Here is a 27,637-nt window from a genome sequence, read left to right on the forward strand (position 1 = left end):
GCCTCCTCTGCAGCCACGCGGCCAGGCCCGGCCAATGAGGCGCAGCAGAGGGTGCCTGACACTTCCACTGGGACTCCACTGCTCCCTTTGCCAGCCTCCTGCGGGCTCCCCCCTCCTGCAGGCCCCCCACTTCCAGGTTCCCCCTCCTGTGGGATGCCCCCCTCCTGCAGGCTGGACCATGGACATGGGGGGCCTGGGGAGCGGCTACCTTCAAGTTCAGGTGGAGGCACATGCAGATGAGGGCAACACGACAGAAGGAAACTGGCTCCTGATGAAGGGGGAGCCTCCACGCCAGCCGGGCAACCGACCCAAACTCCAGGCGGGACAGCCCCACCCTGCAGGTTCAGGCCACTTTGAAGGCAGGCGCTACAGACCGCAACGCTACCACTTGCACGTGAGCGCGCGCCAGCTAGACTAGGAAGATACATTTTTCTTCACGCCACCGTCAGTAAGTATTTCTTACTCAATCAAAAAGAGAGTTCAGCGCCCACTAATACTGCCAGACTGGAAAGGGCTCGCTCCTGGAAGTCTGTCCTCCCGCACCCTGGTGATGGCGGCCATCCTAAAACACCGGCGTCTCGGGGTGTCTGCACTCCTGAAAAACTCCTGAGGACCCCAGAGGTCTTTTGTTTTTGTGGGTTTCATCTATGAATATTTTTCATATTAAAAATTAAACCGAGAAATTTTAAAATATTTATTAATTCATTTCAAGATGACAAAAATCCTTTATATGTTATAATATCTTTTCATTTAAGAATTTTCCAAAATCCACTATGTGTAAAGTTTAAGAATGTGGATTTTTGCTACTTAACCAGATATTTTAGTTAATAATGTTCTTAGAGCGTCAATTTTCAAAGAAGCAGAACCCTAACAGCCTTCGTTCAAGTTGAACATAACTGAATCATTTTTGACGATACAGACGGCATTTCAAGAGCACGGACTTCTCTCTCATCAGTCCCGTGTGGTACTCGCAGACTTTAAGCTGTATCTGCATTAGCACCAACTTCTCCTTCTGCTGGCTGTAGACGTTAAGTAGAAAGCAAAGCAAAGCAAACAACGTGGAAAATCATCCGTGTACAGACATTACTTAACTCTCGTCAACAGTTCCCTAAATTCGGCCAAGTCCCCAAGTGATGGGCTCCCAGCTACCCGCTCCAATCTCCCCAACGAGGAGACAGCTGATGAGAGTGAGTCCGCTTCACGGGCACTGCCTGGGTCGTGCGTTGGGAGCCAGAGCTTTGGGAGTCACCAGAAGAGCACTGACTCCTATAAACTGCCCCCTGACCAGCAGAATGAAAAGGCCCGAGGCGGAGAGGTGTCAACCTGGACGGGCGGGCTTGGGGAAAGTGGGCCCCCACTCTGGCTTTTCCCCTCACGGGAGGGAGGGGCTCCAGGGGCCCGAGGTCTGGATTGAGCTTGGGGTACAAAGACCAAGAGACAGTGACAAAGTGCCGGTGGAGAAGTGTAGTGACAAGGTGACTGTCTGGACACAGGCCTGATAGGACTCAGAGAACAGCTCATGCCTGAACTCAGTGCAGAGTCCTTCTGACTGCTGGCTTTCTTTCGCACACAGAATTGAGAGAGGCTGCATGCCAGGAATTTCAAAGGGAACATTTAAGGCAGAGTTGTCGGTGACAACATGGAAGCAGCCATAAACACGCAGAGGCCACTGAAGACCAGCCCAGGGCCGAGAGAGAGGGTGCCTAAGGGAAGGACAGCCTGGCAGGGGCCCCACCCCAGGTCTGGCATTAGGTGTGCCTGCCACCCACCGAGGACCAGAGCTCCCAGGGCTTCCAGGCCAGAGCCACCCCACTGGACACAGGCCACACCCCTCAGGGGCACAGGCAGCTAAGGCCAACTTAAAAGCAGCGGAGGAATGAGACGTCCACTGGGGGTCTGAAAGCTCCGGCGGGTTCCCCATGCAGGGCCGTGCCCGTGCCCGTGCCCGTGCCCGTGCCCGTGCCCAGGGCGGCCCCACGGAGGCTCTGGCGCCCACCCCAGGTTGACCTGGAGGCCCTGGCTGAGCACCGAAGGCAGGTCCGCACACACAGGGCCCCTTGGCAAGGACCGGGAGACAGACCGGCCTCTAAGGAAGTCTCTGTCCCGTCACCAGCTGACCACTAAGCGAACCAAGCAGACACCTTGCGGCCACACACAACAAAGAATACATACACTTGGCAGAATTTGCTCAGAAAAGCCACTAAACAAACAGGAACAACAAACAGCAAGAAGGACGATGGCCGGGACCCTGATGGCCGGGAGCGCGTGTCTCCCCTGTGGCACAGAAGCGGGCCGTGTGCCCTGTTGAAGTTTCCGTCTCCGCTGCGCAAAGGTCAGCTCACAGGTGCAGAGGGAGTGCTGTAAGCTGTGCTGAGCCAGGCGTCCGAGACTCTCTCATCATTAAGCGCCAAGCCCACCCCTCTCTGCCGGCATCGGACGCTGGAGCTGGGCCTTGCAGACTTGACAGCACCTCTGCCCACAGGGGGCTGCGCTGGCCCTTGTCGGGCAGCAGGGGTGGACTGCAATGTCCCGACAGCACCCTCCTCGCCGGCCGTGCCCTGGCAGCCCTCACGCTCAGCCCCACCGGCCTCCTCCTCTCTGTGCTGACAAAGTCTCCTCCTCGTCTGCCTTCCCTCCCTCCCCCTCTGCTGCGACCTCCTCGGGTCCCACTAGTGCTCCTTTGGTCTAGTTAATGATTCCTCACACCACCTTCTCCTGTGCAAATCAGATGTGTTTTCCATCTCCTGATGCATCCTGACTGCACAGAGTAAGACCCTGAAGCCACTGTCACCACGGAGAAGAGTTCACAGTCACTTCGGACACTCCACGACTGTTGGCATCTCCCCGTCCCCCTCCTAAGGCCTCTTCCTCTCCCCTCTCCAGGCACGTGCTCCCTCTTGGCCTGTCCTCTGCTCATCCTGACTAGCCCCCAGGCAGCTGAGGCCGGGCCAGGAGGCACACCAGAAGACCCGCCTCAGGACCCTGGGAAGCTTCTGCCGCTCAGCGAGGGCTGTGGGGTTAGACTGCGCTAGTAACACAGGGGACCCCGCTTAGCAGAGTAAAGAGCAATGGACACACTTCAAGGGATTGCGGCTGCAACGCAAGGAAACACACTTTATTACTACTTGTTTTTAGGTCAATTGCGTGTCCCATCACATTACAAAAGGAACTCCACCTGACTGTGGGCAAGTCGTTTGATGTGTATAAACCTTCCTTCCTTGTGAGTAAGATGGTGAGCTCACAGAATCCCCATCCGGGTCAAATAAGGAAATGTACTGTGGACAGTGAGCAGACGCCGTTCGGATAAATACTGCTCTCTTCCAACATGAGAGACACACCGGTTCCACTCTGTATCGCATTCTTTCGTTACGGTGTTAGAGCACTAACAGCAAATACCTGCGTTCTCACTACATTTTTGTTCAAGGTAAAAGAACATTAAGAAGAAGCCCAAGACCCTCCTAAGAACAGTCAGCGGATCTTTAACAAAGGAGCAAAGACTGTCTCCTCCACAAATGGTGCTGGAACCGCAGGACACGCGTATGCAAAGCAAGCGAACCTGGACATAGACCTTACACCCTTCAGAACAGTAACTCAGAATGGATCACAGATCTGGACGTAAAATTTAAAACCACGAAACTCCTAGCCAGTAGCACAGGAGAAACCTCGGTGGCCTCGGGCTGGGGGACGCCTCTGCAGGTACAAACATCCATGGAAGAAAGCCTTGATAACCTGGACTTCACTAAAAGTAAAACGTCTGCTCCGCAAAAGGCAACATCAAGAGAGTGGAAAGACAGCCACAGACCAGGAGAAAACGTTTGCAGAAGACACATCTGATAAAGGACTAACACCCCGAATACACAAAGAGCTCGTAAAATTCAACCATAAGAAAACAATCTGATTGAAAAATAGACCCAAGGTCTTAACAGACGTTTTACCAAAGAAGATACACAGGTTTGACAAGCAAGCATATGAGAAGACGTTCAGCACCATACATCCCAAGGAAATGCAAATTAAAACAGTAAGACACCACTACACACCTGGAACACGAGCGAAACCCCTGAACACTGACACCACCAAATGGGAGCCAAAATGTGGGACAAAAGGAACGTTTATCATGGCTGCTGGGAACGCAGTGGTGCAGCCACTTCAGAGGACGGTCTCCTACAAAACTAAACATAGTCTTACCATGTGATCCAGCAGTTGGGCTCCTTGGTACTCACCCAAAGGAGCTGGAAACTTACGTCCACACGAAAACCCGCACACAGATGTTTACAGCAGTTTTATTCGTCATTGCCAGAACCTGGAAGCAGCCAAGATGCCCTTCAGCAGGTGATGGATAAATAAACTGTGGTCCCTCCAGACAGTGGAATGTTATTCAGCACTAAAGAGAAATGAGCTGACACGGCATGAAAAGACACGGAGGAACCTTAAATGTAGATTCCTAAGTGACAGAGCCCGTCTGAAAAGGCTGCAGACTGTCGGATTCTGACTCTGTGACATTCTGGAAAACATGAAACTACGGGGAGAGTGAAGAGACCACCGGGGCTGGGGGGGAGAACAGGCAGGCAAAGAGGATGTTTAGGGCAATGACACGACTCTGTGACCCTGTAGCGGTGGACACATGGTACACGCTTGTCCACACCCACAGGATGCACGGCACCAAGAGTGACCCATCGTGAACCGCAGATTCCGGGCGACGACCTGTCAGTGCAGGTTCGCTGGCTGTGACACAGGCGCCCTCTGGTGGGGGTGCTGATGGCGGGGGAGGCTGTGTGTGTCTGAGGGTAGAAGGTATGTGGGAAATCTCTGTGCCTTGCTTTCAATTGTTTTAAACCTAAAACTGCTCTAAAAAATAAAGTCTTAAAAGAAAAAAAGAAGCCCAAGACTTGAATCATGAACCTGCTTAATCCTGACAGTTGAACCTCAGACAAGTCACTTAACCCCTCGAGGACTGGTCAGCTCACCCGGAGACCAGGGAGCTCCTGAGCTCAGAACCCCGTCGCCAGGGGTGTGAAGCCGTGCAGTGCTCTACGGGGCACAGGCGGGGCGCTTCCTACTCTGGCGAACAGGCCGGAGGGCGCGCTGCAGTCCGGGGAGAACCGCGCAAACGCCGTCGCTCCTTCAGCGTTTGATTACTCACTTACGCCGTGGCAATGGAGAAAAGTCACTTGCGGGACATGCACTCAAAGAGGCAGTGAACTCCCCAGTTTCACAGAGCATTTCTGCCACCTTCCAGGGCCGCCGCCCCCGCCCCCGCCCCCCCCCCCACTGAACAGGCAAGCCCAGGCTGAAGCAGGTGGCCCGGGGGGAACACTCTGGAAGGAGACCCCAGCCTGTGCGGCTGGGACTGCGGGAACTGGCAGGAGGCTGCACACGGGCCAGGACTCCTGCTAGCCCGGCCAGCTCAGGAATTCAGTCAAAACCATATGATTACAACCATGTTTATAAAAGCGAAAACCTATGCTTAGATACATTGCACTGTTTCACGGTCGTCTGGGGAGGCAAACAATGGGACATCTGTCCTTTCCTCCACCTTTAGCTTTCTTCGAGTATGCTTTATAATGAAAAATAACAAGCCTTGGGAAAGGGAGGGCTCTCAGACGGAACATTCATCAGACTCTGCAGCCCCAGCCCCAAAGCCTTCCTCCACCTCTGACCCCACCCCAACCAGCCAGTGGCCTAGGGAGGGTTTTCTCGAGAGAGCTGCGGCTACTGAGAACAAAAATGTGAACACACACAGAAAAGGTGTTTTAAATCTCAAAAATCCTCTGAGAACAGTTCCTCTCAAACCAGTTGAGTTAAGTGCCAGCCAGTCCCGCCCCCCTCACCCCTCCCCACCCCGCAGATCCATCCTTGTTCCAAACAGCGCCACCCCCTCCTCTGCGGGACCACAGCCTGCCTCCTGCTGAGCCGAGCCCCCCGCCCCCACAGCAGCTCCCTCCACCCACCTCGGCTCTGAACTAAGCTGGGGTTGGGGGGAGCCGGGCCCCAAGGCGCCCTGGTGGGGCGAGGGCGTCTGGGGTGGTGCTACACCAGCGTGTGCCCCACTGTCCGACACTCCAGCCGCCAGCCACAGCTGACTTCGGCCAGCGTTTTTCTCGTAGTAGGATTTTCTCAATGAGGGAAACAGCAAGGATTGACACCAAGGTGACACGCCCTGTCCCGAAGTGAACAGTCTTCTTCGGGAATTTTCTCACCTCATGAGGGCAGGCTGCCTCGGCCACTGGGGCCAGAGACGAAAAGGGGCCACAGGGACAGGAAAGGGTGGGTAGTCACCACCGGATTCGGGGCGAGGGCCCCCATGCAGGCAGGAGCCTGCAGCCTCAAAGCCACGCAGACAAGCTGTGAAGCCGGGGGCAGAGGGTGGGGGCAAGCCAGGCCTGGGAACCCGGGAGTAGGGCACTGTCGCTTCATCATGACTGACCCAGTTAGGAAACACGCGCATGCTCACTGAGCCTCTCCGAACAACAGGCTTACCTTCGTGTCTTCCTTAGTCTTTCTGACGTGTCGGTGGTGACCGAAAATGTTCTGCATCCCGAGCGCCTTCCTGGCCCAGTCCCTCTTCTGGGTGCTGGGCGGGGGCTGCGCGGGGCTGCCCTCCACCCTGTAGCGGTCGGCCGGAATCTTGCTCATGGGAGGGGGCAGCGTGCCGCAGTTGATGCTGGACCACCCGTCCGTGGAGTCCGTGTAAGACTCCTGGTCGCTGGCGTGGCCGCACTGCCACTCCTGCAGCACATGGACTGGGAGCCACCGCTGGCTGAAACTGCTGCCAGGGCCCCCGGCGCCCCTCTTGGAAGGGGGGACCGAACACCGCAAGGAGGCGGGGGGCGCCTCCCCATGAGACGTGGGCCCGAGGTGCTTCCCAAAGTCCCGGCACCTGTCAGCCTGCGGAGCGGCCTCAAACGGGGGCCCCACTTCAGGGTCGTGGCAGAAGGCCCCATTCCAGGAGGCGCCCCAGGGCTGGGAGCCCCTGGTGCCCATGCCCTCCCAGGCGCTGCTGCTGGGGCCGTGCCTGCTGGAGCCGGCACCCAGGTCCACCACCAGCACCCGGCTGCTCCTCTCCTCGTGCTGGAAGTTGCCGATGCCACTGTCGCTGTTGCTGCTGGTGCTGGTGTTCTGGTGGGCGTCCGCGTCCCCATCCACAAAGGCCCGGGCCCGCACCCCCTCGATCAGCTCGCCCATGTCCCTGTACAGCACGGAGATGAACTGGAGGACAGGGAGAGAGGACGCGGGGAACTCCAGGCAGCCATTGGTGTCAGGGTCAGCCGTGCACTCAAACCCGAAGCGCCGGGCGATGCCCTGGTGGATCTTGTGACTGAACAGGTCCGGGTCCACCATGAACACGTGGCAGGATGTCCGCAGAGCGCCATCCTCCTCCTGCGCCAGGCTCCCATCATCGCCCGTTTGCACAGTCACCAGTCCGAAAAACCTCCGGTCGTCCGGGCACACGGCACTGAACGCCAGCCTCTCGGCCGGGTACCGGGCCAGGACGGCAGCCTTGTCGGTGCAGAGCTGGACACAGTCATGCATGACCTTCATGGTCACCAGAGAATGGATCCTCTGCTCGGCCCGCAGGCGCCGCAGGCAGCCCCGGATGGCCTGCACACTGTCCGACTCCAGGCTGCAGCCGCTGGAGGGGAGCTCGATGGAGCCCAGGTAGCCCACTACCATGGCCACGTTCAGAACGCTGGCGTCCACCCCAAAGTCCTCGTGGCTCTCCAGTCCCACACCAAAAACAGAATCGGCATGCACCACTTTCGCTGTCTCCTCCTTAGAAAGCAGGTTGGGATTCGGATCATTTATACTTTCATGCTCAAGGTCAAATTGCCCAGTGGCTGACTCCGAAAGGGACCATTGTTTCAGTTTCAGAGGCTCGGAACTGCTGGCACGAAGGCCCGGGCTTTCAAAGATCATATTGAAAATCCCTCCTGACTGCACCTCTTCAACGACTCTCTCTGCCCTGTTTATACCTAAGGCCTTAGAATCAAGTTTGGGCTTCAGCCAGCCTTTTCCTTCATAAAACCCCACCTCCTCATCGCTGGAGCAGGACTCCAGGTGGCCGATGCCTTCACCAATCACCATGTGCAGGACCCCCGAACACTTCCCGATTAACTTCACGACGTCTTCGTGGGACGCTTTCTTCACATTGATCTCGTTGACAGCAAATATCTGATCGCCGGCACGGAGGCCCACGAAATCAGCAGGGCTCCCTCTCATGACACAGCTGAGCACACAGGGCGCCTGGCCGGAGAGCGTGAATCCATACCCCGCCCTCCCTCTGGCGACCTCCACGGTCCTGACGCGAGGGGGCGCTGTCCCGAGCAGCGCACGCTCCCCGGGGTCCCCGGCTCTGTACATCCCGGCGTGCTTCCCCAACCAGGAGCACAGCTCATTATTCCAGCAGGTCCGTGGGGCGGGGAATGCGTGACGCTATCATATTTCCGTGCAATAACGCCCTGAGGAAGAAGAATAAACAGCTCATTATTAGAGATCCCGCATTTCTGCTGCTTACCAGCACCACCCAACATAAAAGGCAGTGCACAACGAAACCGTCGGAGGAAGAGTCTCTGGCTACCACACAAATGGCAGAGTGAAGGAGCAGTGGTATCTCTGTGCACCACATCTTGAAGTCTGCCTAAGATGTCTCCTTCCACAGTATAGAACATTTCCCAGGACTGCTGTCTTCCCAGCTCCGAGCTCACTGAGGCTAATCCCAGCCCAGGCCTGAGGAGCACGGGACTCAGCGGAATCTGCTCCCTTCCTGTCTGGATGGAGAGGAGACCCCAAGCTCAGAATGTGGTCGGAGGGCAGCACCATCTGAGCTGCGGGCAGGTCCGAGTGAAAGCAGGGCTGCCTGCAGACCAGGTGGAAAGGCACCTGCGTGACCCCTGGTCCAGCCCCAACTCTGATCACAAACTCCCTCCAGGGGAAGTTTCTCCCCAGAAAGGGGCGTCGGCTTGCCTTCCCTGGTATCTCCCACCCTCCCTCAAGTAACTGACTTTCAGCAATGCACTGTGTGTGCAAAACACATTAGTGTGAAATACGAGAGAGGCCACTGGACAGAACAGGTGAAACAGCCAGGAAGAGCAAAGGAATTTAATGCTCAGTTGTTCCGGGGGGTGACTTTCCAATGAAAGGTACTTGTTGTCACTGAAACGAACCTGTGTCAGGGTGCCAGAGACCACCCCAGGCTCGATGACTCGCTAAGACTCGCAAACACTCAGGGCCGTGATTTACCACAGGGAGAGGTTGCACAGCAAAATCAGGGAATGGAGAGGCCGGCGGGGCGAGGTCCAGAGGAAACAGGCACCGCTTCCAGAACCCTGACCCATGGAGTCACACCAGCCATGCTCAGTCCCCTGGTGACACACTGTGACAGCACATGTGGAGTGCTGTCCCCAGGGAGGGTCCTTAGAGACTCAGCACCAGGGCTCTTATCGGGGGCGGGTCCTGTGGGCCCCACTGCGGACACACACCAAACCCCAGCCCCTGAGGGGCGGGTGTCTGCTCAGCGGGTGAGCCCAGGGGGCCTCCCCATCGGTGAGGGTGCCAGGATCCCTCCCGACATCCAAGCCCCGGAGCGCCAGCCCAGCGCCAGCCTCGCACCCGGGCCTCTTGGAGGACAGCAGGCAGCCCCGCTGTGAGGACTGCGTTCTGCACAAAACCCTTTAAAGATCACTTTAAAAAGCAATACAGTAAGTGATTATATTGTGAAGATCTAAAATATAATAGAACATGCTTTTTAAGGAGTGTATGTTTTGTGTGTGGTGTAAGGGAGTGTTCTAGCTTCATTGATTTACATGCTGCTGTCCAGTTTTCCCAGCACCATTTGCTGAAGAGGCTGTCTTTATTCCATTGTATATTCTTGTCTCCTTTGTTGAAGATTATTGACCAAAAGTTTGTGGGTTCATTGCTGGGCTCTCTTTTCTGTTCCATTTGTCCATATGTCTGTTTTTGTACCAATACCATGCTGTCTTGATGACTGCAGCTCTGTAGTATTGTCTGAAGTCTGGGAGAGTTATTCCTCCAGCCTCTTTCTTTCTCTTCAGTAATGCTTTGGCAATTCTAGGTCTTTTCTGGTTCCATATAAATTTTATTATGATTTGTTCTAGTTCTGTGAAATATGTCCTGGGTAATTTGATAGGGATTGCATTAAATCTGCAGATTGCCTTGGGCAGTGTGACCATTTTAACAATATTGATTCTTCCAATCCAGGAGCATGGGATATCTTTCCATTTTTTAAAGTCTTCTTTACTTTCCTTCATCAATGGTTTATAGTTTTCTGTGTGTAATTCTTTCACCTCCTTGGTTAGATTGACTCCTAGGTATTTTATTACTTTGGGTGCTATTTTAAAGGAGATTGTTTCTTTACTTTCTTTTTCTGTTGATTCATCGTTAGTGTAAAGAAATGCAACTGATTTTTGAACGTTAATCTTGTAACCTGCTACCTTGCTGAATTCTTCGATCAGCTCTAGTAGGTTTTGTGTGGACCTTTTAGGGTTTTCTATATATGGTAACATGTCGTCGGCATATAATGACACTTTTACCTCTTCTTTTCCAATTTGGATCCCTTGTATTTCTCTCTCTTGTCTGATTGCTGTGGCTAGGACTTCCAAGACTATGTTGAATAGGAGTGGTGATAGTGGGCAGCCTCATCTTGTCCCAGATTTTAGTGAGAAGCTTTTGAGTGTTTCACCGTTGAGTACTATGCTGGCTGTAGGTTTGTCATATATAGCTTTTATTATGTTGAGATATGTTCCCTCTATACCCACTTTGGCGAGAGTTTTTATCATAAATGGGTGTTGAATTTTATCAAAAGCTTTTTCTGCATCGATTGAGATGATCATGTGGTTTTTGTCCTTTCTCTTGTTGATGTGATGTATTACATTGATTGATTTGCGTGTGTTGAACCACCCTTGTGTCCTTGGGATGAACCCCACTTGGTCATGATGTATAATCTTTTTTATGTGCTGTTGGGTTCTATTTGCTAATATTTTGTTGAGGATTTTCGCGTTCATCAGTGATATTGGTCTGTAATTCTCTTTTTTGGTAGTGTCTTTGCCTGGTTTTGCTATCAGGGTCATGGTGGCTTATAGAATGAGTTTGGGAGTATTCCTTCCTTTTCAATCTTCTGGAAGAGTTTGAGAAGGACTGGTATGAGTTCTTCTTTGTATGTTTGGTAGAATTCCCCGGTGAAGCCGTCCGGCCCTGGACTTTAATTTGTAGGGAGGTTTTTTATTGCTAATTCGATTTCATTTCCAGTGATCAGCTTGTTCAAGTGGTCAGTTTCTTCTTGGTTCAGTCCTGGTGGACTGTATGTTTCCAGAAACTTGTCCATCTCCTCTAGGTTATCCAGTTTGGTTCCATATAGTTTTTCATAATATTCTCTTATGATATTCTGTATTTCTATGTTATTTGTTGTAATTTCTCCATTTTCCTTTCTTATTTTTCTTATTTGTGCTCTCTCTTTTTTCTTCTTTGTGGGTTTGGCCAGAGGTTTGTCGATTTTATTTTTCAAAAAACCAGCTTTTGGTTTGATTGATTTTTTTATTGTTTTTTAATCTCTATTTTATTTATTTCCTCCCTGATCTTTATTATTTCCTTCTTTCTGCTGCCTTTTTGGGTTTTTTTCCCTTCTTTTTCTAATTCTTTTGGCTGGTGGGTTAAATTGTTTATTTGAGATTGTTCTTATTTTTTGAGGAAGGCCTGTATCGCTGTAAACTTCCCTCTTAGCACTGCCTTTGTTGTGTCCCATAAATTCTGCGTGGTTGTGTTTTCATTTCCATTTGTCTCAAGGTGTTTTTTAGTTTCAACTTTGATTTCATCATCGACCCACTGGTTTTTTAATAGCATGTTGTTTAATCTCCATGCTTTCCTTTTTATCTCCTTTGTTTCTCTGTAGTTGATTTCCAGTGTATGTTTTTAAAATAACTGTTTCAAAGTTCTCAGGATACATTCTCATGTCTTGGAATAAAGTTTCCAGTAACAGAAGCATAATTCAAAGTAATTTACATAAATGCACCAAAAAAGTGAAAGAACTAAAGAAAATGGAAAGTATATCATTAGATGACGCCAGGGGCAGCTTCAAGGATGATGGAGACGCTATCACATGGGATGCATGTTTAAGTAAAGTTACTTTATGATACATCAAAGTGAAAAAAAGAACAATACCTAAACTACCACATTACTTCATATTTGAGTACTGTGACTGGAGTTTAACTACTTGATGTTCACCATTAAAAGTAAGTATGTTAATTATCGTAGTTCACAGAGAAAAAAAATGGGACAAGGAATATATATATATTCATGTATAATTGAGAAATTGTGCTCTACACTGGAATTTGACACAACATTGTAAAATTATTACAAATCAATAACAAAAATGTTAAAAAAAAAAAAAGTGAGTATGTTAAAGTCGCCATGAACTGTGTCTCAGGTCTTCTCACGGAATCTTCTCAAGGAGCACGAGCTGAACAATGGCCCCAAAGACACCACGTCCTAATCCCCGGAACCTGCGCTGTCACCTCACGGGCCAAGGGGACTGCAGATGTGATGGAGTGCGGGTCCTGAGGTGGGAGGGCATCCCAGGTTTTCCAGGCAGGCCCCACGTGACCACCGGGCCCTCGCCAGAGGGAGGCAGGAGGGCGGGAGGCAGAGAGAGGACGCGAAGACAGAAGCAGAGATCAGAGCAAGGGGCCTGGAAGGTGGAGGAAACGTGTTCTCCCGGGGGCGCCAGGAGGGACCAGCCTTGCCCTGAGCTGGACATCTGCCAGCAAGACTGAGTGTGGGCTCTGGCCCCAGACTGTGAGGGCATACACTTGAGTTGAGTCGCTGAGTTTGTGGTAATTGTTTCAGCGACCACTGCAAACTCTCACAAGGGGAATCGTCATCCCAGTGGGGAGAGGGGAATGCCGTGAAAGCACAAAATAACCCCTGAAAAATGCTCACGGCACTACCTGGCTCCCGGCAGACACGGCGCATCAAAGCTGCTGCTGCTCCTGACATCACTGTAAGTATCAGTTGTCACCGTCGACTCTCTCAGGATGGGTTGGCGAGGCCCTGCTGGTACCCCCAGGAACAGCACCCCCTGGCTTTCTCTTCCAAACAGTACTAGACGCTGCCTCTACAAAAGAAATGATTTCCCAGTTTTATATGCAGAATTTTTTTTTTAAATATGGAACGCTTCAAGAATTTGCATGTCATCTTTGAGCAGGGGCTATGCTTATCTTCTCTGTACCGTTCCAATTTTAGTATATGTGCTGTTGAAGCGAGCACTACTGTATGCAGAATTATTTTGTAATCCATCCGACCACCATGGAGTCACAACACTGTGGGACATGCTGTTCACGACAGTCTTGTATGTAGTTTACCCAGATATTCCTAGTAGGCTCTCATTGTCGTGTTCTTCTAATGACTGAAAATAGGTTCTAATTCTTATCAGTGATATCTTAATACCTATAACCACATTTTGTAAATTCAGCCTACAGATTAACTTTTCCTTAAACTGAACTGATTCATAGTAAAGCTGGTGGAACAGATAGTGAAATTCAGAAGAAACCATGGGCCCTAGTTTCCAAACTCAACCAGCGCTTTGGCCACCTGGGCTGCGAAAACACCAGCCCCTGGTCCCACCCCTGCACACAGAGACCCCGGCTCAGAAGTTCTGGACAGAGGCCACGGAGCTGCCTGCTTGGACCAAGCCCCACCTCACCCAACACCGTCCATGTGATGCTGACATGGCGTGGGCGACAGCATCTGGCACACCCAGACTTGAGATCACCTGCTCCAGGCTTAGTCTGTGTGTCCCCAAATTCATGCTGAAATGCTGGCCCAATGTGACGCATTTGGAAGTGGGGCCTTCGGGAGAGATTAAGTTTGGTGAGGTCATGAGGGTGGAGCCCTCACAAAGGACTGGTGCTCTTGTGAAACAGGAGAAACAGGAGAAGAGACAGGCCCCCTGCTGTCCGCTGTCCGCCGTCCGCCATGTGAAGTGGGTCTTCACCAGACACTAGTCTGCCAGCACCTCAATTTCGGACTTCCAGCCTCAGAACCCTGAGAAATACACGTCTGTCATTTAAGCCCCCCCCCCCCCCCGTCTGTCTGCGGTGTTCTGTCACGGCAGCCAGAGTGGACGAAGACATCATCTAATTAGCCAGCCTCCTGGTTCTGCCGAAGAGGCAGCCAGGTGGGAAAGAAGTGCTTCATCCAAGAGGCAGCGCCCTGCTGGCGCAGTCAGTCAGGGCACAGGGCCTCCCCTCGCCAGCCCGCCCACCCGCCACTACCGCGGCCACTCGTCCTTCCAACCAACGGGATCTAGAGACAAACGTCAGGCGCCTCCTCCTTCCTGAGGCTCAAGTCTGGTATGAAATGAGTCTCGTTCCGATGAGTTTCTCTGCCCATTCCCACTTACTGAGTGCCCACCCCGGGCCGGGCAGCCTGCAGACATGGAAGCTAATGGGGTCCCAGCCCCGAGCAGCCCGTGGTCCCCAGATGGGGAGACGCAAGAAGAGCCAACAGCCATCACTCCAGAGCAGACGAGCACCAGCCCAGCGGGGGCCCGGGGCCCTGCCGGCAGACGAGCCAAGAAAGCCATTCCGAAGAGGGCAAGAGCGAGGGTCTCGGCCCGCACCTCAGTCCCTGCCGCCCAGCATTTTGTGAGGATGGCATCGGGGTCCCCGTGACTGTGCCACAAAGGCTACAGATGTTCATGGTGCCACAGGCCCCGAGCTGAGCCAGGGACCAGAGCGGCAAAGCACAGCCACGACGGCGCGCGGGAACGCGCAGGGAGGAGACGCCGGGGGCGGCGAGGGGCAGCACCCCGGCGCGCGGAGGAGAAGCGGGAGCTCGGGCGCAGGGCGAGGCAGCGACGGGGCAGCCGCCGGGGGCGCTGCGGGGTCCCCGGCGCGGGCCGCGGCTGTCCCCGCGACTCCACGCACATTCACTAGTGTGTCCACGGAAGCGTCACTACGAGGCAGGCACGATGACTATGCCCGCTTTGCAGAGGAGCAAGTGGAGGCACAGACGTTAAGGGACCGGCCCGCAGCTGCACGGCTACAGCGAACCCGCGTCGGAGGCGGCCCCGGCCCCGGCCCCGGCCGCCCCGGGCTTCCTCTGCCCCGCCCGGAGCGCCTCTGAGAGGAGGCCGCGCGGCGGCGGGAGCCGCCCGCCCGCAGCCTCCTGCTCCGCAGACCCAGCCCCAAAGCCGCCACATCCCTGCAGCCACTCCGCCCGCCGCCAGGCTGCCCTCCTCCTGACACCGCCTGGGAGCGCACCCGGAATGCCCGCAGGGCCCCCACCCGACGCCCGGGGCGGCACGCTGGCTGTCCCCGAGTCCCAGCCGCCCCGCCCCTCCGGCCTCTTCCAGCAGCCCCCTCCCGCCCCCCAAGGAGCTCTCCAGGTCAATGGCCACCCTCCCTGCCCTGCCCCAACCTCTACCGACCCAGGGCCTGTCCTCCCCAGCACAGCAGCGGCCCCAGCCGCCAAGGAGGATGCACCGGCAGACTCCGCTCTCAAGGCCACTTCCGGGCCATACAATGCCACCAACGCCTTCGCCACACTTTCATCCTGAGAGGGCCCCCTTTCCACTGCCTGCCCCCTGACCCACCACCCACTGATGTCAGGGAGACCCTTCAGTTGTTCATTGGTGTCACCAGGCACCAACTGTGTGTGGGACCGGGCCGGGCATGGGTGACCTCATGAACGAACCATCCCTTCCTGCGAAGACCTCTCTGCAGGTGACAAGGACCAGGGGCTACCAATGGCAGCAGCTTCCTTAGAGGGTCCACACACCTGCAGCCACTCAGGCCACATGGCCTGGAGCAGCTCCCAAGGGACCCCCCCCCCACCCCTGGGCACAGCACACCCAGCAGGGACCCTCCAGGGTGGCGGCCCACCCGCTGCACTCACAGGTTAGTTCTGTCAGCTCTCTGTGCCTGTCCTTTCCCCCCAGGACCATTTCCTCTCTGAATTCAACACCCAATGTGGGTGACCCCGTGGCCTGACCATGGGCTGAACCCATTTCCCACGCTCTCGGCCACCCGTTACCTCACTGCACGTCAACAGCCAAACATACCTTTGCGAGAAGCACCCCTCCTCCTCTTCCCAGGCCCCGATGTCCACCTAAGCCCACCCATCCTTCCAGGTGCCAGGCAGCACCTCGCTCACCCCCGACCCCGCCGCCATCACCCATGGCTCTGCTTCCCCTCCCAGGCCATACCCCCCACTCACCTTACCGTCCTTCTGTCCCTGGACACCCTCCATCCACCTGGCCATCCCCTCCCCAGCCCTCTCCATCCCTCCGCCCCCCACCCCAAAGGCCTTATCGTCCTCACTTCAGCAGCCCATATTGTGGTCACGCGTGTCCAGCCTGCTCCTCGCCAGCCACCGTCCCTGCTCCCTGGGGCCCACCCTCGGGCCTGCCCCATCAGTCATTCTGTTCCTCCCTCACCCAGCCACTCCCTCCACCCTGACCCCCGACCCCCGACCCCCGACCCCCGTGCGGCCTCCAATCCCCTGGGCACCAGCCCACGTGCTCCACACCCTCTCGGGAGGGACAGCCCCTACAGGAACTGACACGGGTTTCTCCACAGGACATGCGACAGGGCCCTCTCCAAAGTCACACCACACAAACCCCCCCAGCCTTCCAAACCCTGTCCTGTCTCCCCTCCCATCTCCCCTCCCAGCCTTCCTTTACAGAGAAGACAGTCACACCCCGCAGGCCCTCCCTGGCCTCCCTGACGTCCAGGACATCCTCGTCCTCCAGCAGGCCAGCTTCTCTGCCTGGGCCCCCCCACGCCATCCATCCCCACCACCTCGGGGAGCTGACACCGCCCGCCCAGATCCAGACACACCCAGGCCTAAGTCTGAAAGGAGTAAGGCTCCCGCCCTCCCTTGACTCCTGTCACCCGGAGCTACTTCTCCCCCAGCAGCTTCTTAATGGCTTATTCACACGGGAGTCTCACCCTCCCTCCCCAAACTGGCCTCCAAGCACTCCTCACACCAGCCGCCAAGGACCTCATAAGCTGGGCCTCAGTCCTCACCCCCACTGCCCAGCAGACTCAGCGCGCACGACTCCCCCACCAGCCTCCTCCACTGGCCCCTCAGCATGGGGTCCCCAAGCTCTCTCCCCTCCCCCTCCCGAAATCAAACCCACCCCCAGGCGGGGTCACCTCTCCTGCAAGCTCAGGGTGGGGGGGTGCCTCAAACTCTGACACGCTTTGACCAACAGTCAAAACAAAACCTCCTCCCCAAAGCCACCCTCCCTCGGCGACCGGCCCACCGCCTCCCCACCTGCACGGGTAGGGCCAACACAGGTGAGGGCTTCCTAGAGAGAACCGCAAAGCCCGATCAGGACATGCAGAGATTCAAAACGGTGCAGCCTCAGTTGCACCTTGAAACTATTCCAAAAAAACTGCAGAGGAAGGAACACTTCCAAACTCATTCTATGAGGCCAGCATCACCCTGGTACCAAAACCAGACGACACCACAAAAAAAGAAATTGTGGCCAATATCACTGATTAACATAGATGCAAAAATCCTCAACAAAATATGCGCAAACCAAATCCAACACTACATTAAAAGGATCATACACCATGGTCAAGAGGGATTTATCCCAGGTACACAAGGATTTTTCAGTATCCACAAATCAATTAATGTGATACAGCACATTAACAAACTGAAGAATAAAAATCATATGATCATCTCAACAGATGCAGAAAAAGCTTTTGACAAAATTCAACATCCATTTATAATAGAGGGAAATTCCTCAACATAATAAAAGCAATATATGACAAACCCACAGCTAACATCATACTCAACAGTGAAATGCTGAAAGCGTTGCCTCTAAGATCAGGAATAAGACCAGGACGTCCACTCTCAGGAGTTTTACTCATCATAGTATTGGAAGTCCTAGCCACAGCCATCAGACAAGAAAAAGAGGTTGAAGCAATCCAAACTGGAAGAAGTAAACTGTCACTGCTTGTGGATGACATGATACTATACATAGAACATCCAAAAGATGCCACCAGAAAACTACTGGAGCTCATCAATGAATTCAATAGAGTTGCAGGATACAAAATTAATACACAGGAATCCGCTGCATTTCTATACACTAACAACAAACTATCAGAAAGAGAAATTAAGGAAACAATCCCATTTACCATCACATCAAAAAGAATAAAATACCTCAGAATACACCTACCTAAGGAAGTAAAAGACCTGTCCTCAGAAAACTTTAAGACACTGATGAAAGAAATTGCAGGTGACACAGACGGAAAGATGTACCATGTTCCTGGACTGAAAGAATTAATACCATTAAAATGACCATACTACCCAATACAAGGGACAGATTTGATGCATCCCTATTAAAATATCAATGGCATTTGTCACAGAACTAAAACAAGTAAGTTTAAAATTTGTATGAAACACAAAAGACAAATAGTTACAACAGTCTTGAGAAAGAAGAATAGAGCCACAAAAGTCACACTCCCTGACCTCAGACTATACAACAAAGCTACAGTAATCAAAACAGTGTGGTACGACACAAAGCAGACACAGAGGTCAGTGGAACAGAATAGAGAGCTCAGAGATAAACCCAGCTATTTATGGTCAATTAATCTATGACAAAGGAGGCAAGAACACACAATGGAGAAAAGACAGTCTCTTCACTAAGTGGTGCTGTGAAAACTGGACAGCTACCTGTGAAAGAATGAAATTAGAACATTCTCTAACACCATATACAAAAGTAAATTCAAAGTGGATTAAAAACCTAAATGTAAGACAGGAAACCATAAAACTCCTAGAGGAAAATATAGGCAGAACACTCGGACATAAATTGAAGCAATATCTTTTTGGATCTGTCTCCTGACACAAAGGAAATAAAAGCAAAAATAAACACATAGGACCTAAGAAAACTTAAAAGCTTTTGCACAGCAAAGGAACACACTGACAAAATGAAAAGGTAACCTACTGAATGAAAGAAAGTATTTGCAAATGATATGACTGATAAGGGGTTAATACCCAAAATATATAAACAGCTCATACAACTCAACATCAAAAAAATAAACAACCAGATTAAAAACTGGGTGGAAGACATAAACAGACATTTTCCCAGAGAAGACATACAGATGCCAACAGCCACATGAAAAGATGCTCAACATCACTAATCATCAGGGAAATGCAAATCAAAACCACAACTAGGTATCACCTCACACCTGTCAGAATGGCCATCATCAAAAAGAACACAAATAACAAATGTTGGCAAGGATGTGGAGAAAAGGGAAGCCTCATACACTCCTGGCACTGCTGGTGGGAAGGTAAATTAACACAGCCACTGTGGAAAATGGTATGGAGGTTTCTCCAAAAACTGAAAGTAAAACTACCAAATGACCCAGCAATTCCACTCCTGGCTATACATCTGAAGAAGACAAAAACACTAATTCAAAAAGATGCATGTACCCAAATGTTCACAGCAGCACTATTTACAGTTGCCAGGATGTGGAAGCAATCTAAGTGTCCATCAACAGATGAACGGATAAAGAAGATGTGGTCCAGACATACAATGGAATACTACTCAGCCATAAAAAAAAGAATAAAATTTTGCCATTTGCAACAACATGGATGAACTTGGAGGGTATTATGCTAAGTGAAACAAGTCAGAGAAAGACAAATTCTGTATGTTATCACTTATATGTGGAATCTAAAAAATACAACAACCTAGTGAATATAACAAAAAAGAAGCAGACTCACTGATACAGAAAACAAACTAGTGGTTCCCAGTGGGGAGAGGGGAGGGGGAGGGGCAATGTAGGGGGAGCAGATTGAGGTATAAACTGTTATGTACAAAATATGCTACAAGAATATATTGTACAACACTAGGAATACAGTCAATATTTTATAGCTGTAAATGGAGTGTAACTTTTAAAAACTGTAAATCACTCTATTATACACCTGTAACATATAATATTCTACATCAACTATACGTCAATTAAATAAATAAATAAATAAAAGAAACATTTGCCCTGAAAAACAAAACAAAACAAGAAGCTGCAGCCTCAGAAAAGGTTATCACAAACAAGGAATAATCATGCAAACAGAGCCTGCAAAACCCCACAAGCAACCCAGGCTGGAGGACAGTCCAGGGCAGCTTTCATGGCAGAGCAGAAGGACCAGGAGATGCAGTACCACAGAAAAGCTGAAAGACCTAGAGGATGGGCCCAGGGGCTATGGAGGCGAGGAAAGCACATGGATAAGTTCAGTGAAAAGTCTCTCTGTTCATCAGTCACGGCAAAGGGCAGCAGGGAAGGGTTTCCCCAGATGTGGAGGATGTATTTGGGGTTGGATGACTTAAATTATAGATTATGTGTAAAACAAAATTCTCTTTGGAGAACCTTGGAGGTGGTTGAAATTGAAGCCAGATTTTAGCATTTGAAGGGATATTTGGCCTCACTTGACGTCAAAAAAAAAAATCTGGGAAAGGAGAGAAAGAAACTGGAAGAAGGAGCAGAGGGATCCTGCAGCAGCTAAAACAAAGGGGAGACTCCCCGGCCCCACCCCCACAACCCAGGGAGCAGGGGCCACTGCGCTCAGGCCCCACAGAGAAAAGCACAGAGGTTTCATCACAAGTCCCAAGCCACCAGCTATGACAAATCTCAGGGAATGGTTTGCAACAAGGCTACTTCTGTGGGAGCCACTGGTTACCACAGTGCCAGGGGACACAGTTCCAGCAATGGGTGGATGGGTGGAGGGATGGGAGATCGGGGAGGGAGAGATGGATGGATGGGGGAGAGATGGATGGGGGATGGAGGGATGGGGTGGGGAATGGGGTGGGGGTGGGGGGTAGAGGGATGGGGATGGAGGGATGGGGGAAGAAGGGAAGGATGGATAGGAGATGGATGGTTGGAAGGAACGTGAAAGGATGGATGGATGGATGGGTGGGCAGGTGGGTATAGGATGGGGGGTGGATGAATAAATGGACAGAGGGAGGGATGGATGGAAGGATGGGGGATCAATGGGGGGATGGAGGAGTTGGGATAGGGGCAGGTGGGTGGATGGATTGACTGAATTCATTAGTGGTGGCCAATGTTTGCTCAATAACACCTGGTTGCCTACTTGGTCCAAAAATTTAGGGACAAATTCCCAGAGCTCTAGAAAGACAAAAACCTTTCAACTCAAAGGGCCCACCAAGACCTAAGCAGGGTAAGTGATAAAGGCCCACCCCACTTTCAGAGGGCAGGCCCGCTGCAGCAGGCAGCGGGCGGCGGGGACCCGGCCGGGATCTCCGCGTGCAGCCGGCGGCCCGGGCGCCCGCGCGCGGGAGCCGCCCTGCACCCCCAGACCCGCGGAGCTCTACGGGTGCGGGCGGCAGGACAAGCAGCAGGGCAGCCTGCCGCTTCAGCGTGACCGCCAACCACACGGCGCGGGGGCGCCGGGCCGGCCTGTGTCTGCCCTGCCCCTGCGCTGCCCGCCAGGATGAACCGGGGGCCCCTCAGCCGGCCCCGCTGGGCGGCCTCCTCCAGCGTGGTGCCCTTTCGCACCCACGAGGCGGCCTCCTGTGCAGCGCGGGGCTGCCTCGGGCGGCTGGGCCCGGCCCCCTTCTCAAAGGACTGCTGTCAGACGGCGCCTTCCGCGTGCAGAATTGCACACGCTCCCCCAAGCCCCAGAGGCTCCGCCGGCACAAGGGAGCGAGCTGCGGTCTGTCCACGTCCACCCCACAAACACCTAGCAGGGCCTCTCTGGGCAGGAGCTGTTCCAGGAAGAGACAACGCAGCCTGTCCTGGGGGACCCGTCCTGGGGGGCCTGTCCGGGGAGAGCCCACCTCCCGGGGGGGGGGGCCTGTCCTGGGGAAGCCCACCTCCTGGTTGCACACAACAGCTGAGACACGGCACAGCAGAAAATACCAGGCGGGGCCTTCCAGAGCGGCCCAGCCCTGCCACTCATGTGACCTTGGCCAGGTGACAACCTTATCCCTGTACAACAGAGACCCCAGAACCCCTTTCCTGGAGGCAGACAGCGGCCAGGCTTGCCCACCTCTTCTGTCATCTGAGAAGCCACAGGGCCTGGTGGACCACAGAAGCCCCACGTGGTTCCCAGAGAGCAGGAACGTGCTGGGTTGGACACCTGGGCCCTACACCCCCCTCGTCCACACCCTCTGCTTTGGAACATCCCGTGGGGACCACCCGCTCTCCGCCGGGCCCATCACCGGTGCAGAGGGCAGGCGGCGGGCAGGTGCAGCGGGAGGACGTGTTCCGCAGGCCCCTGCAGGGCCAACACACGTCCCGGACGTGGTCTCCGCTGTCTCCTCATGTTAGATTTAACTACGTTAGTCCGCAGTACCTAAATTTTCTAAGAAGAACAGATAGGAATTTTTGTAACAACAGCAACAAAAAAAAAGTGAACTGAAGAGGGCGCGGAGTTTTGTCCAGAGGCCCTCACTTTCACAAACACCTAATTCCTAGTTGTGCAAAACTGAAGGCGGCCTTCTCTCCCTAGACCCACATCAATCCTGCCCCATTGCCGGCTCAAAGGGGACAAGTAGGCGGAGACCGGCGCCCTGTGGTGTCTGTCTGTTCTGTTCTGGGGTCTCAGGAGACCCTGTCGAGCTGGAATGGGGGTGGACAAGGGTGTGAAGCCTGAGCAAGACTCCCTGCCCTGGTGGCAGGAAAGCAGGTCCAAAAGCAGGGCCACGGTGGCAGGGGGGCACCTGGTGGTGCATGGCCACCATCACAGGTACTGGTGCCCACCCCACCCCCACATCCAACATCAACCATCTGGAGCAGCACCAGCTCAGAAAGGACAGGGCAGGAGCGAAAGGAACCAAACATTAGAAAATTGGTGAAAATCCACTTTGGCACGTTTCTGAGGTCCCTAAAGTGAAGCCAGAACCCCACCCTCCTTCCCTAGCCCCAAACTCCATCAGCCCATCACTCCCTAACCCAGCCCAACTCCTCCAAGGACAGCTGTCAGCCCAACCGCCCGGATAACCAGGTACGACATGCAGCGTTCCCGCCCACCAAAGTCCCTGCAAACATCCCAGCCCGCAGGGAAGCAGGGCGCCATGGTGGCCAGAGTCAGGCGGCCAGAACCACGCGCCGCACCCCGCTCAGGTCACCTGCCTGTCCCAAGTGTGTGACATGTACCCTGAGGACTGGTCTTGAGGTTCAAATGCCAGAGCGGATGGACACATTTCTGTTCAAGGAAGGAAACGAGCACCAGGAGTCTTTAGACCGCAAGGCCAGGAAGTTGTTGAGTGTGTGGCATCATGTGTTTACAAACAATGCAGTACAGAGAGCCCCGAAACTAAAATCCAGTCACACTAACTGGATCTGGATGGCAGAGCCGAGGGGAGACCCTGATGTGCCGTGAGTCTGACCTCCCGGTGACCCTCTCTCCACCCCTCGCGCATTCCTCCCGTGGCTGAGCTGCTCCCCCGAGGCAGCTCGCCAGCATCCATCTCCTCTGCACACCTCCACACCTCCCCTGACCTTGTCTTCCTTGTCTCACCTCCTGCCACCTGACTCCCCTGAGCAACTGACCACCCACATGGACCCTAATGTTCCCAAAGCCAACTCCTCACCTTACCGTCCACTTCTGTGCAGGGCAAAGTCCTAGGGCACGTGATGCCAGTGGAAGGCGCTACGGATGAGTGATGGTATAAGGGATGGACAGAGCCCCTAAAAGAGACTAAGGGGCCTCACAAACCTTATTGAATGACTGGACCTGTGGGGCATTCACAGGTGCTGTCCCTCACCCTTCAGGAGCCCAGGGTAGAGAAAGGCTTATCTCAAAGCAATTTGAGGGATGGCTCTTGTCTGATGGGGTGAAGACCAACGAGATTCACAGGAAACCCACAAAGTTTTCAAGAAAACTGTATCAGTGGAAACACTGCCAGCTTGAACTTGAAAGGGTCAAAGGCAATACAAAATGAAAATTGGGCACTGGATCCCCAAAATTCTCTGGCAGGAAGCAGGCTGAGAAAACGATTCAGCTGCAAACATGTGCCATCTTCATGGAAAGTGAAAGGAGAGAGGGATCAGTACAGAAGGCAGAGTGAGAGCCACTAGCCCAAATCTCCAGACCCAGTCAAGGAATTCCCGACACTTGCCAGGCTGGATCAAAGGGCTGCTATGCATCTGTGCCTCCTGAGGCCTCCTATCTTCCCTCGTTTTGAGGAGTGTCTACCGTGGTCATCCTGTGTCTGTCCCAACACTGAACTTTTGTTGTGGGTGGAGAGGCTGGTCTCCAGCTCAGGTCCGCAGACGGAGAGGAAGCGCACTCCTGGAGCTGTACTCGAGGAGCCACAACCGGGGACTCTCATCCGCACCAGGAGCTGATTCAGATGGTGGAGTTCTGGACTCTGAGCTGATGCCGTCCTGGAAGGCTCTTGCTGGGGAGTGTGTTTGTATCAGGGAGGGACATGGATCACTGGGGCCGGGGGCTGGACAGTGACAAGCAGCCTCTGAGATGAACCCAACGATCCCACCTCCTAGCCACCCCAGCCTCGGCAGCGCCCTCCTTGCACACAGGCTGGACCTAGTGCCTCACTTCAAACAGAATATGGCAAAAGTGACGCAGTGTCACTCCCAAGACAGGCTTCCCAAAGACAGCGGGCTGGTCCTGCTCACCATCTCCCTCACTCGTTCTCAGGGAAGCCAGCAGCCAGGCTGTGAACTGCCCAGAGAAGCCACCCACGTGACAAAGAACAATGCTGTAGGCCGACCGGCCAGCTAGGCTGTGCGGCCTGCCAACAGTCACATTACTGACCTTGGAAGTAAGTCTTCTGAGGCCACCAGCTACCCCGAGGGAGCTTGGGAGTGGATCCTCACCCACTGTAGCCAGGCCAACTCCTTGATCACAACCCTGTGTGAGACTGGGAACAGAGAACCCAGCTAAGCCACACCCACACTCCTGACCACAGGAACTACGAGACAGAAAACACCTGTTGTCTGCAGAGGTGTTCTGTTACACGGCAGCAATAACTAAGGCACCATATGATGCAAAATATGAATGTTATCTTTGGTTTGCTACCACTCCTGCTAGAAATACACACAGAACAGTCACATACTGATTTCTAAGAAGCAATGCATGATTAAGTATTTTTGAAAGTCTTCCCTCAAAGCTAATCTGGGGTGAAGTGACTAAGGAAACCACGCTGCATAAGCCAGAAGTAAACTGACCAGGAAAGGGAAAAACCAGCTGATAAAAGTGATGACCCCTGACAATGCCTGGTGGTGCCACGTGTTTACAGGGACAGAGGACCACTGGGTGACTCCCTGGTCAGTCAAGATCTCCAAGCTAAATATAATAACCCCATTTTACAAATGAGGAAACCGAGGCTCAGACATCTTGCCTACAATCATGACTGAAGACAGATTTAGGCTTCAAGCCCAAGGCTGACTAGTTTCAGTTTGGGCGCTCACCCACACCCTCGGCTGCCTCTCTTTTTACTATTAGCATGTGAGCAAATGCCTGAATAGAAACCGAGCTCCCTGGAAGTATTTGGGCTAGCAAAAATTATCTACCTGGTTCTCAAAGAGTCTGTCTCAATTCCTCAGTGGCTTCACCTCCCAAATTTGAACATTCATCTAAGTTTAGGAAGCAGCCACTAAATTCTTAGTATACATGGTGATGTATACACTAGCACACATCAGTATTCATGTGCACATTAGTATCCATGAATCATTTATAACAGGCCAAACAGAAGAATACAGCATGTAAAATGTTCCAGTTCAGCATTTTGTTATTATGCAGTTTTTTACATGGGTTTTTTTTAAGTGTCAATTTTTAAGGTTTGAACACTTTAAGCCCAACGAAACCAAAGGGCCAGGCTGCAGGGACACGCATCAGGTGCCTCGGTCCTGGTCTCGAGGGGTGCGTCCCTTTCTGCTCCCAAGTCGGCCTCAGGAAGAGTCAGGTCACTGCCAAGCAGCCACCAGCAGCAGGGGCGGAGACAAGAATTCACTGAGCAGTAAGGCAGCCCTGGACTTGGGAAAGACAGCAGCTATGAATAACGAGGAAAACGGAGAAAAAAGTAAGAAAGAGAGAAGAAAGGAAAGACTGGCAGTGTTAAAAATGCTTAAACCCATCAGGAAAAGGTACACACAATTATTATTCACAGTCTAATAATGTTAAAAAGAGATCGAATTCCGAAAATAATATAAAGTTGAAGAAATACAGCTCTGCTAATGTCACACTTACCACATAAAGAGAGGTTAAACACTAGCTTTAGACTCCGCCAGCTCCGGCTTCCTGTATGAGGGCCCGCCTCGGGCGTTCTGCACAGCACTGAGCTCTCTCTGGGACGGGCAGAGGCCAGGCCCGACGAGGACAAGTGCAGCGGAGGGACAGGGCTGTCCCCGAGGAAGGGAGAGCCCGGGCCCCGCGAGCGCCCAGGTGCTCGGAACCGGAGGCCGTGGGAACAGGACACCCGCTGCGTGAATATTGCATCGCCGCCCTGCGGCCCCGCCCGCGCCAGCTCTCAGCCAGCACGGTCCTTTTTTCACAGGGTAAACGTAGTCTAGGTTTTGCAGAAAAGATACTCTTTTAAATTACAAAAGTCCATTTTACTGGTTCAAGAACATTCGCGTATTGCACCTTCCTGAGTGGTTCCAGTCCTCCGCGCTGTGAAGTTCACGCCACAAGGAAGCGGCGTGACAGCCCGCGAAGGGAAGCAAAGGTGCGGGAGCGCGCGCGGGGCCCTGGGCAAGCGAAGCCAGCACCACCGCGCGGGTTCGGTTCCCACAGGCACGCAGGGGCGCAGGAGGCACACGAGACACCTGTGTGGTCCCCAGGCATCCCTGCCCACAAAAGCCGTCCACGAAGCGCACATGGGGCCGGCCACTGGCTGAGCCAGGGACCCTCTCTGCCACACCGCGCCACCCTGCAGCGCGCCGGGCGGGACACAGGTTCTTGGCTAGGTGCATTTTGAAGTAACTGCTTTTATTCACATCACAATAAGGTCACTTTGTACACAAGAAGGAACTTAAGAAAGGTCTCAGTTAAGGAAAGAAGCAGCTCGGAAGGCAGCCAGACATCCAGGTGGGAGACGGTGGTGGTGATCCCAGCAAAGATAGGGGGTGGGAGACTAGGGGTGGAGCTGGGGGGCACCGCTCCTTCTGCTCCACCTGCTGGCTGCACCCTACCCCGAAGTGTGCACATGTGCGCACACGCACGCACGCACACACACGCACACGCACACGACCCTGCTCAAACCCAGGACGCAGGATCCAGCCTACCCTCTCAGACCTCTGCCGGAGTTCCAGACCAAACCTCAATCCCCACCTTAAGCAGGTCCATCTCACTGCCTCGTGACCTTTCCACTCACTCACTCACTCACTCACTCACTCATTCATTCAGCAGCTGCCCAGTGGCCTCTACGGCAGCGTCATACTACAAACAGGTGACCAGTGATGGCCCTGCCCTCCAAGGGCCAGCCTCCCCGGGGGACAAAGCAGATCAACGGGCTGCCACCACCACACATGGAGGTCAGGGGTACACACCGGGATGGGGGGCACACTGGGGTGCACCCGTAGTCCTGACTTCACTTAAAAAACTGCCCTTCCCTGAACATACCCACTCCCCCTCCCTCTGCCACTCCTTGGCTCAGCTGGTCCCCACCTCCTCCCTGAGACCCCAACTAACT

General features: G+C 53.3%; 1 protein-coding gene and 1 non-coding gene across 7 annotated transcripts in view; both read right to left on the minus strand.

The window, feature by feature from the left end:
• Positions 1 to 27,637, minus strand: part of RGS12 (regulator of G protein signaling 12) — a 113,558-nt gene that overhangs the window by 76,439 nt on the left and 9,482 nt on the right. For 5 of the 6 annotated variants that reach the window (XM_074351425.1, XM_074351423.1, XM_074351413.1 and 2 more), the window contains exon 2: positions 6,478 to 8,456. In XM_074351425.1, the coding sequence (XP_074207526.1) occupies positions 6,478 to 8,358 (1,881 nt within the window). In that variant the 5' untranslated portion in view covers positions 8,359 to 8,456. Of the gene's footprint in view, positions 1 to 6,477; positions 8,457 to 12,956; positions 13,124 to 27,637 lie in introns of all 6 variants that reach the window. The other variant, XM_074351420.1, reaches the window with a different exon arrangement.
• Positions 13,169 to 13,275, minus strand: LOC123618284 (U6 spliceosomal RNA). Its single transcript, XR_006726697.1, has one exon. It is a non-coding gene; the product is annotated as a U6 spliceosomal RNA (small nuclear RNA).

This window comes from Camelus bactrianus, chromosome 2 (assembly GCF_048773025.1).
Source record: "Camelus bactrianus isolate YW-2024 breed Bactrian camel chromosome 2, ASM4877302v1, whole genome shotgun sequence".
In the NCBI taxonomy this organism is placed as follows: Eukaryota; Metazoa; Chordata; class Mammalia; order Artiodactyla; family Camelidae; genus Camelus; species Camelus bactrianus.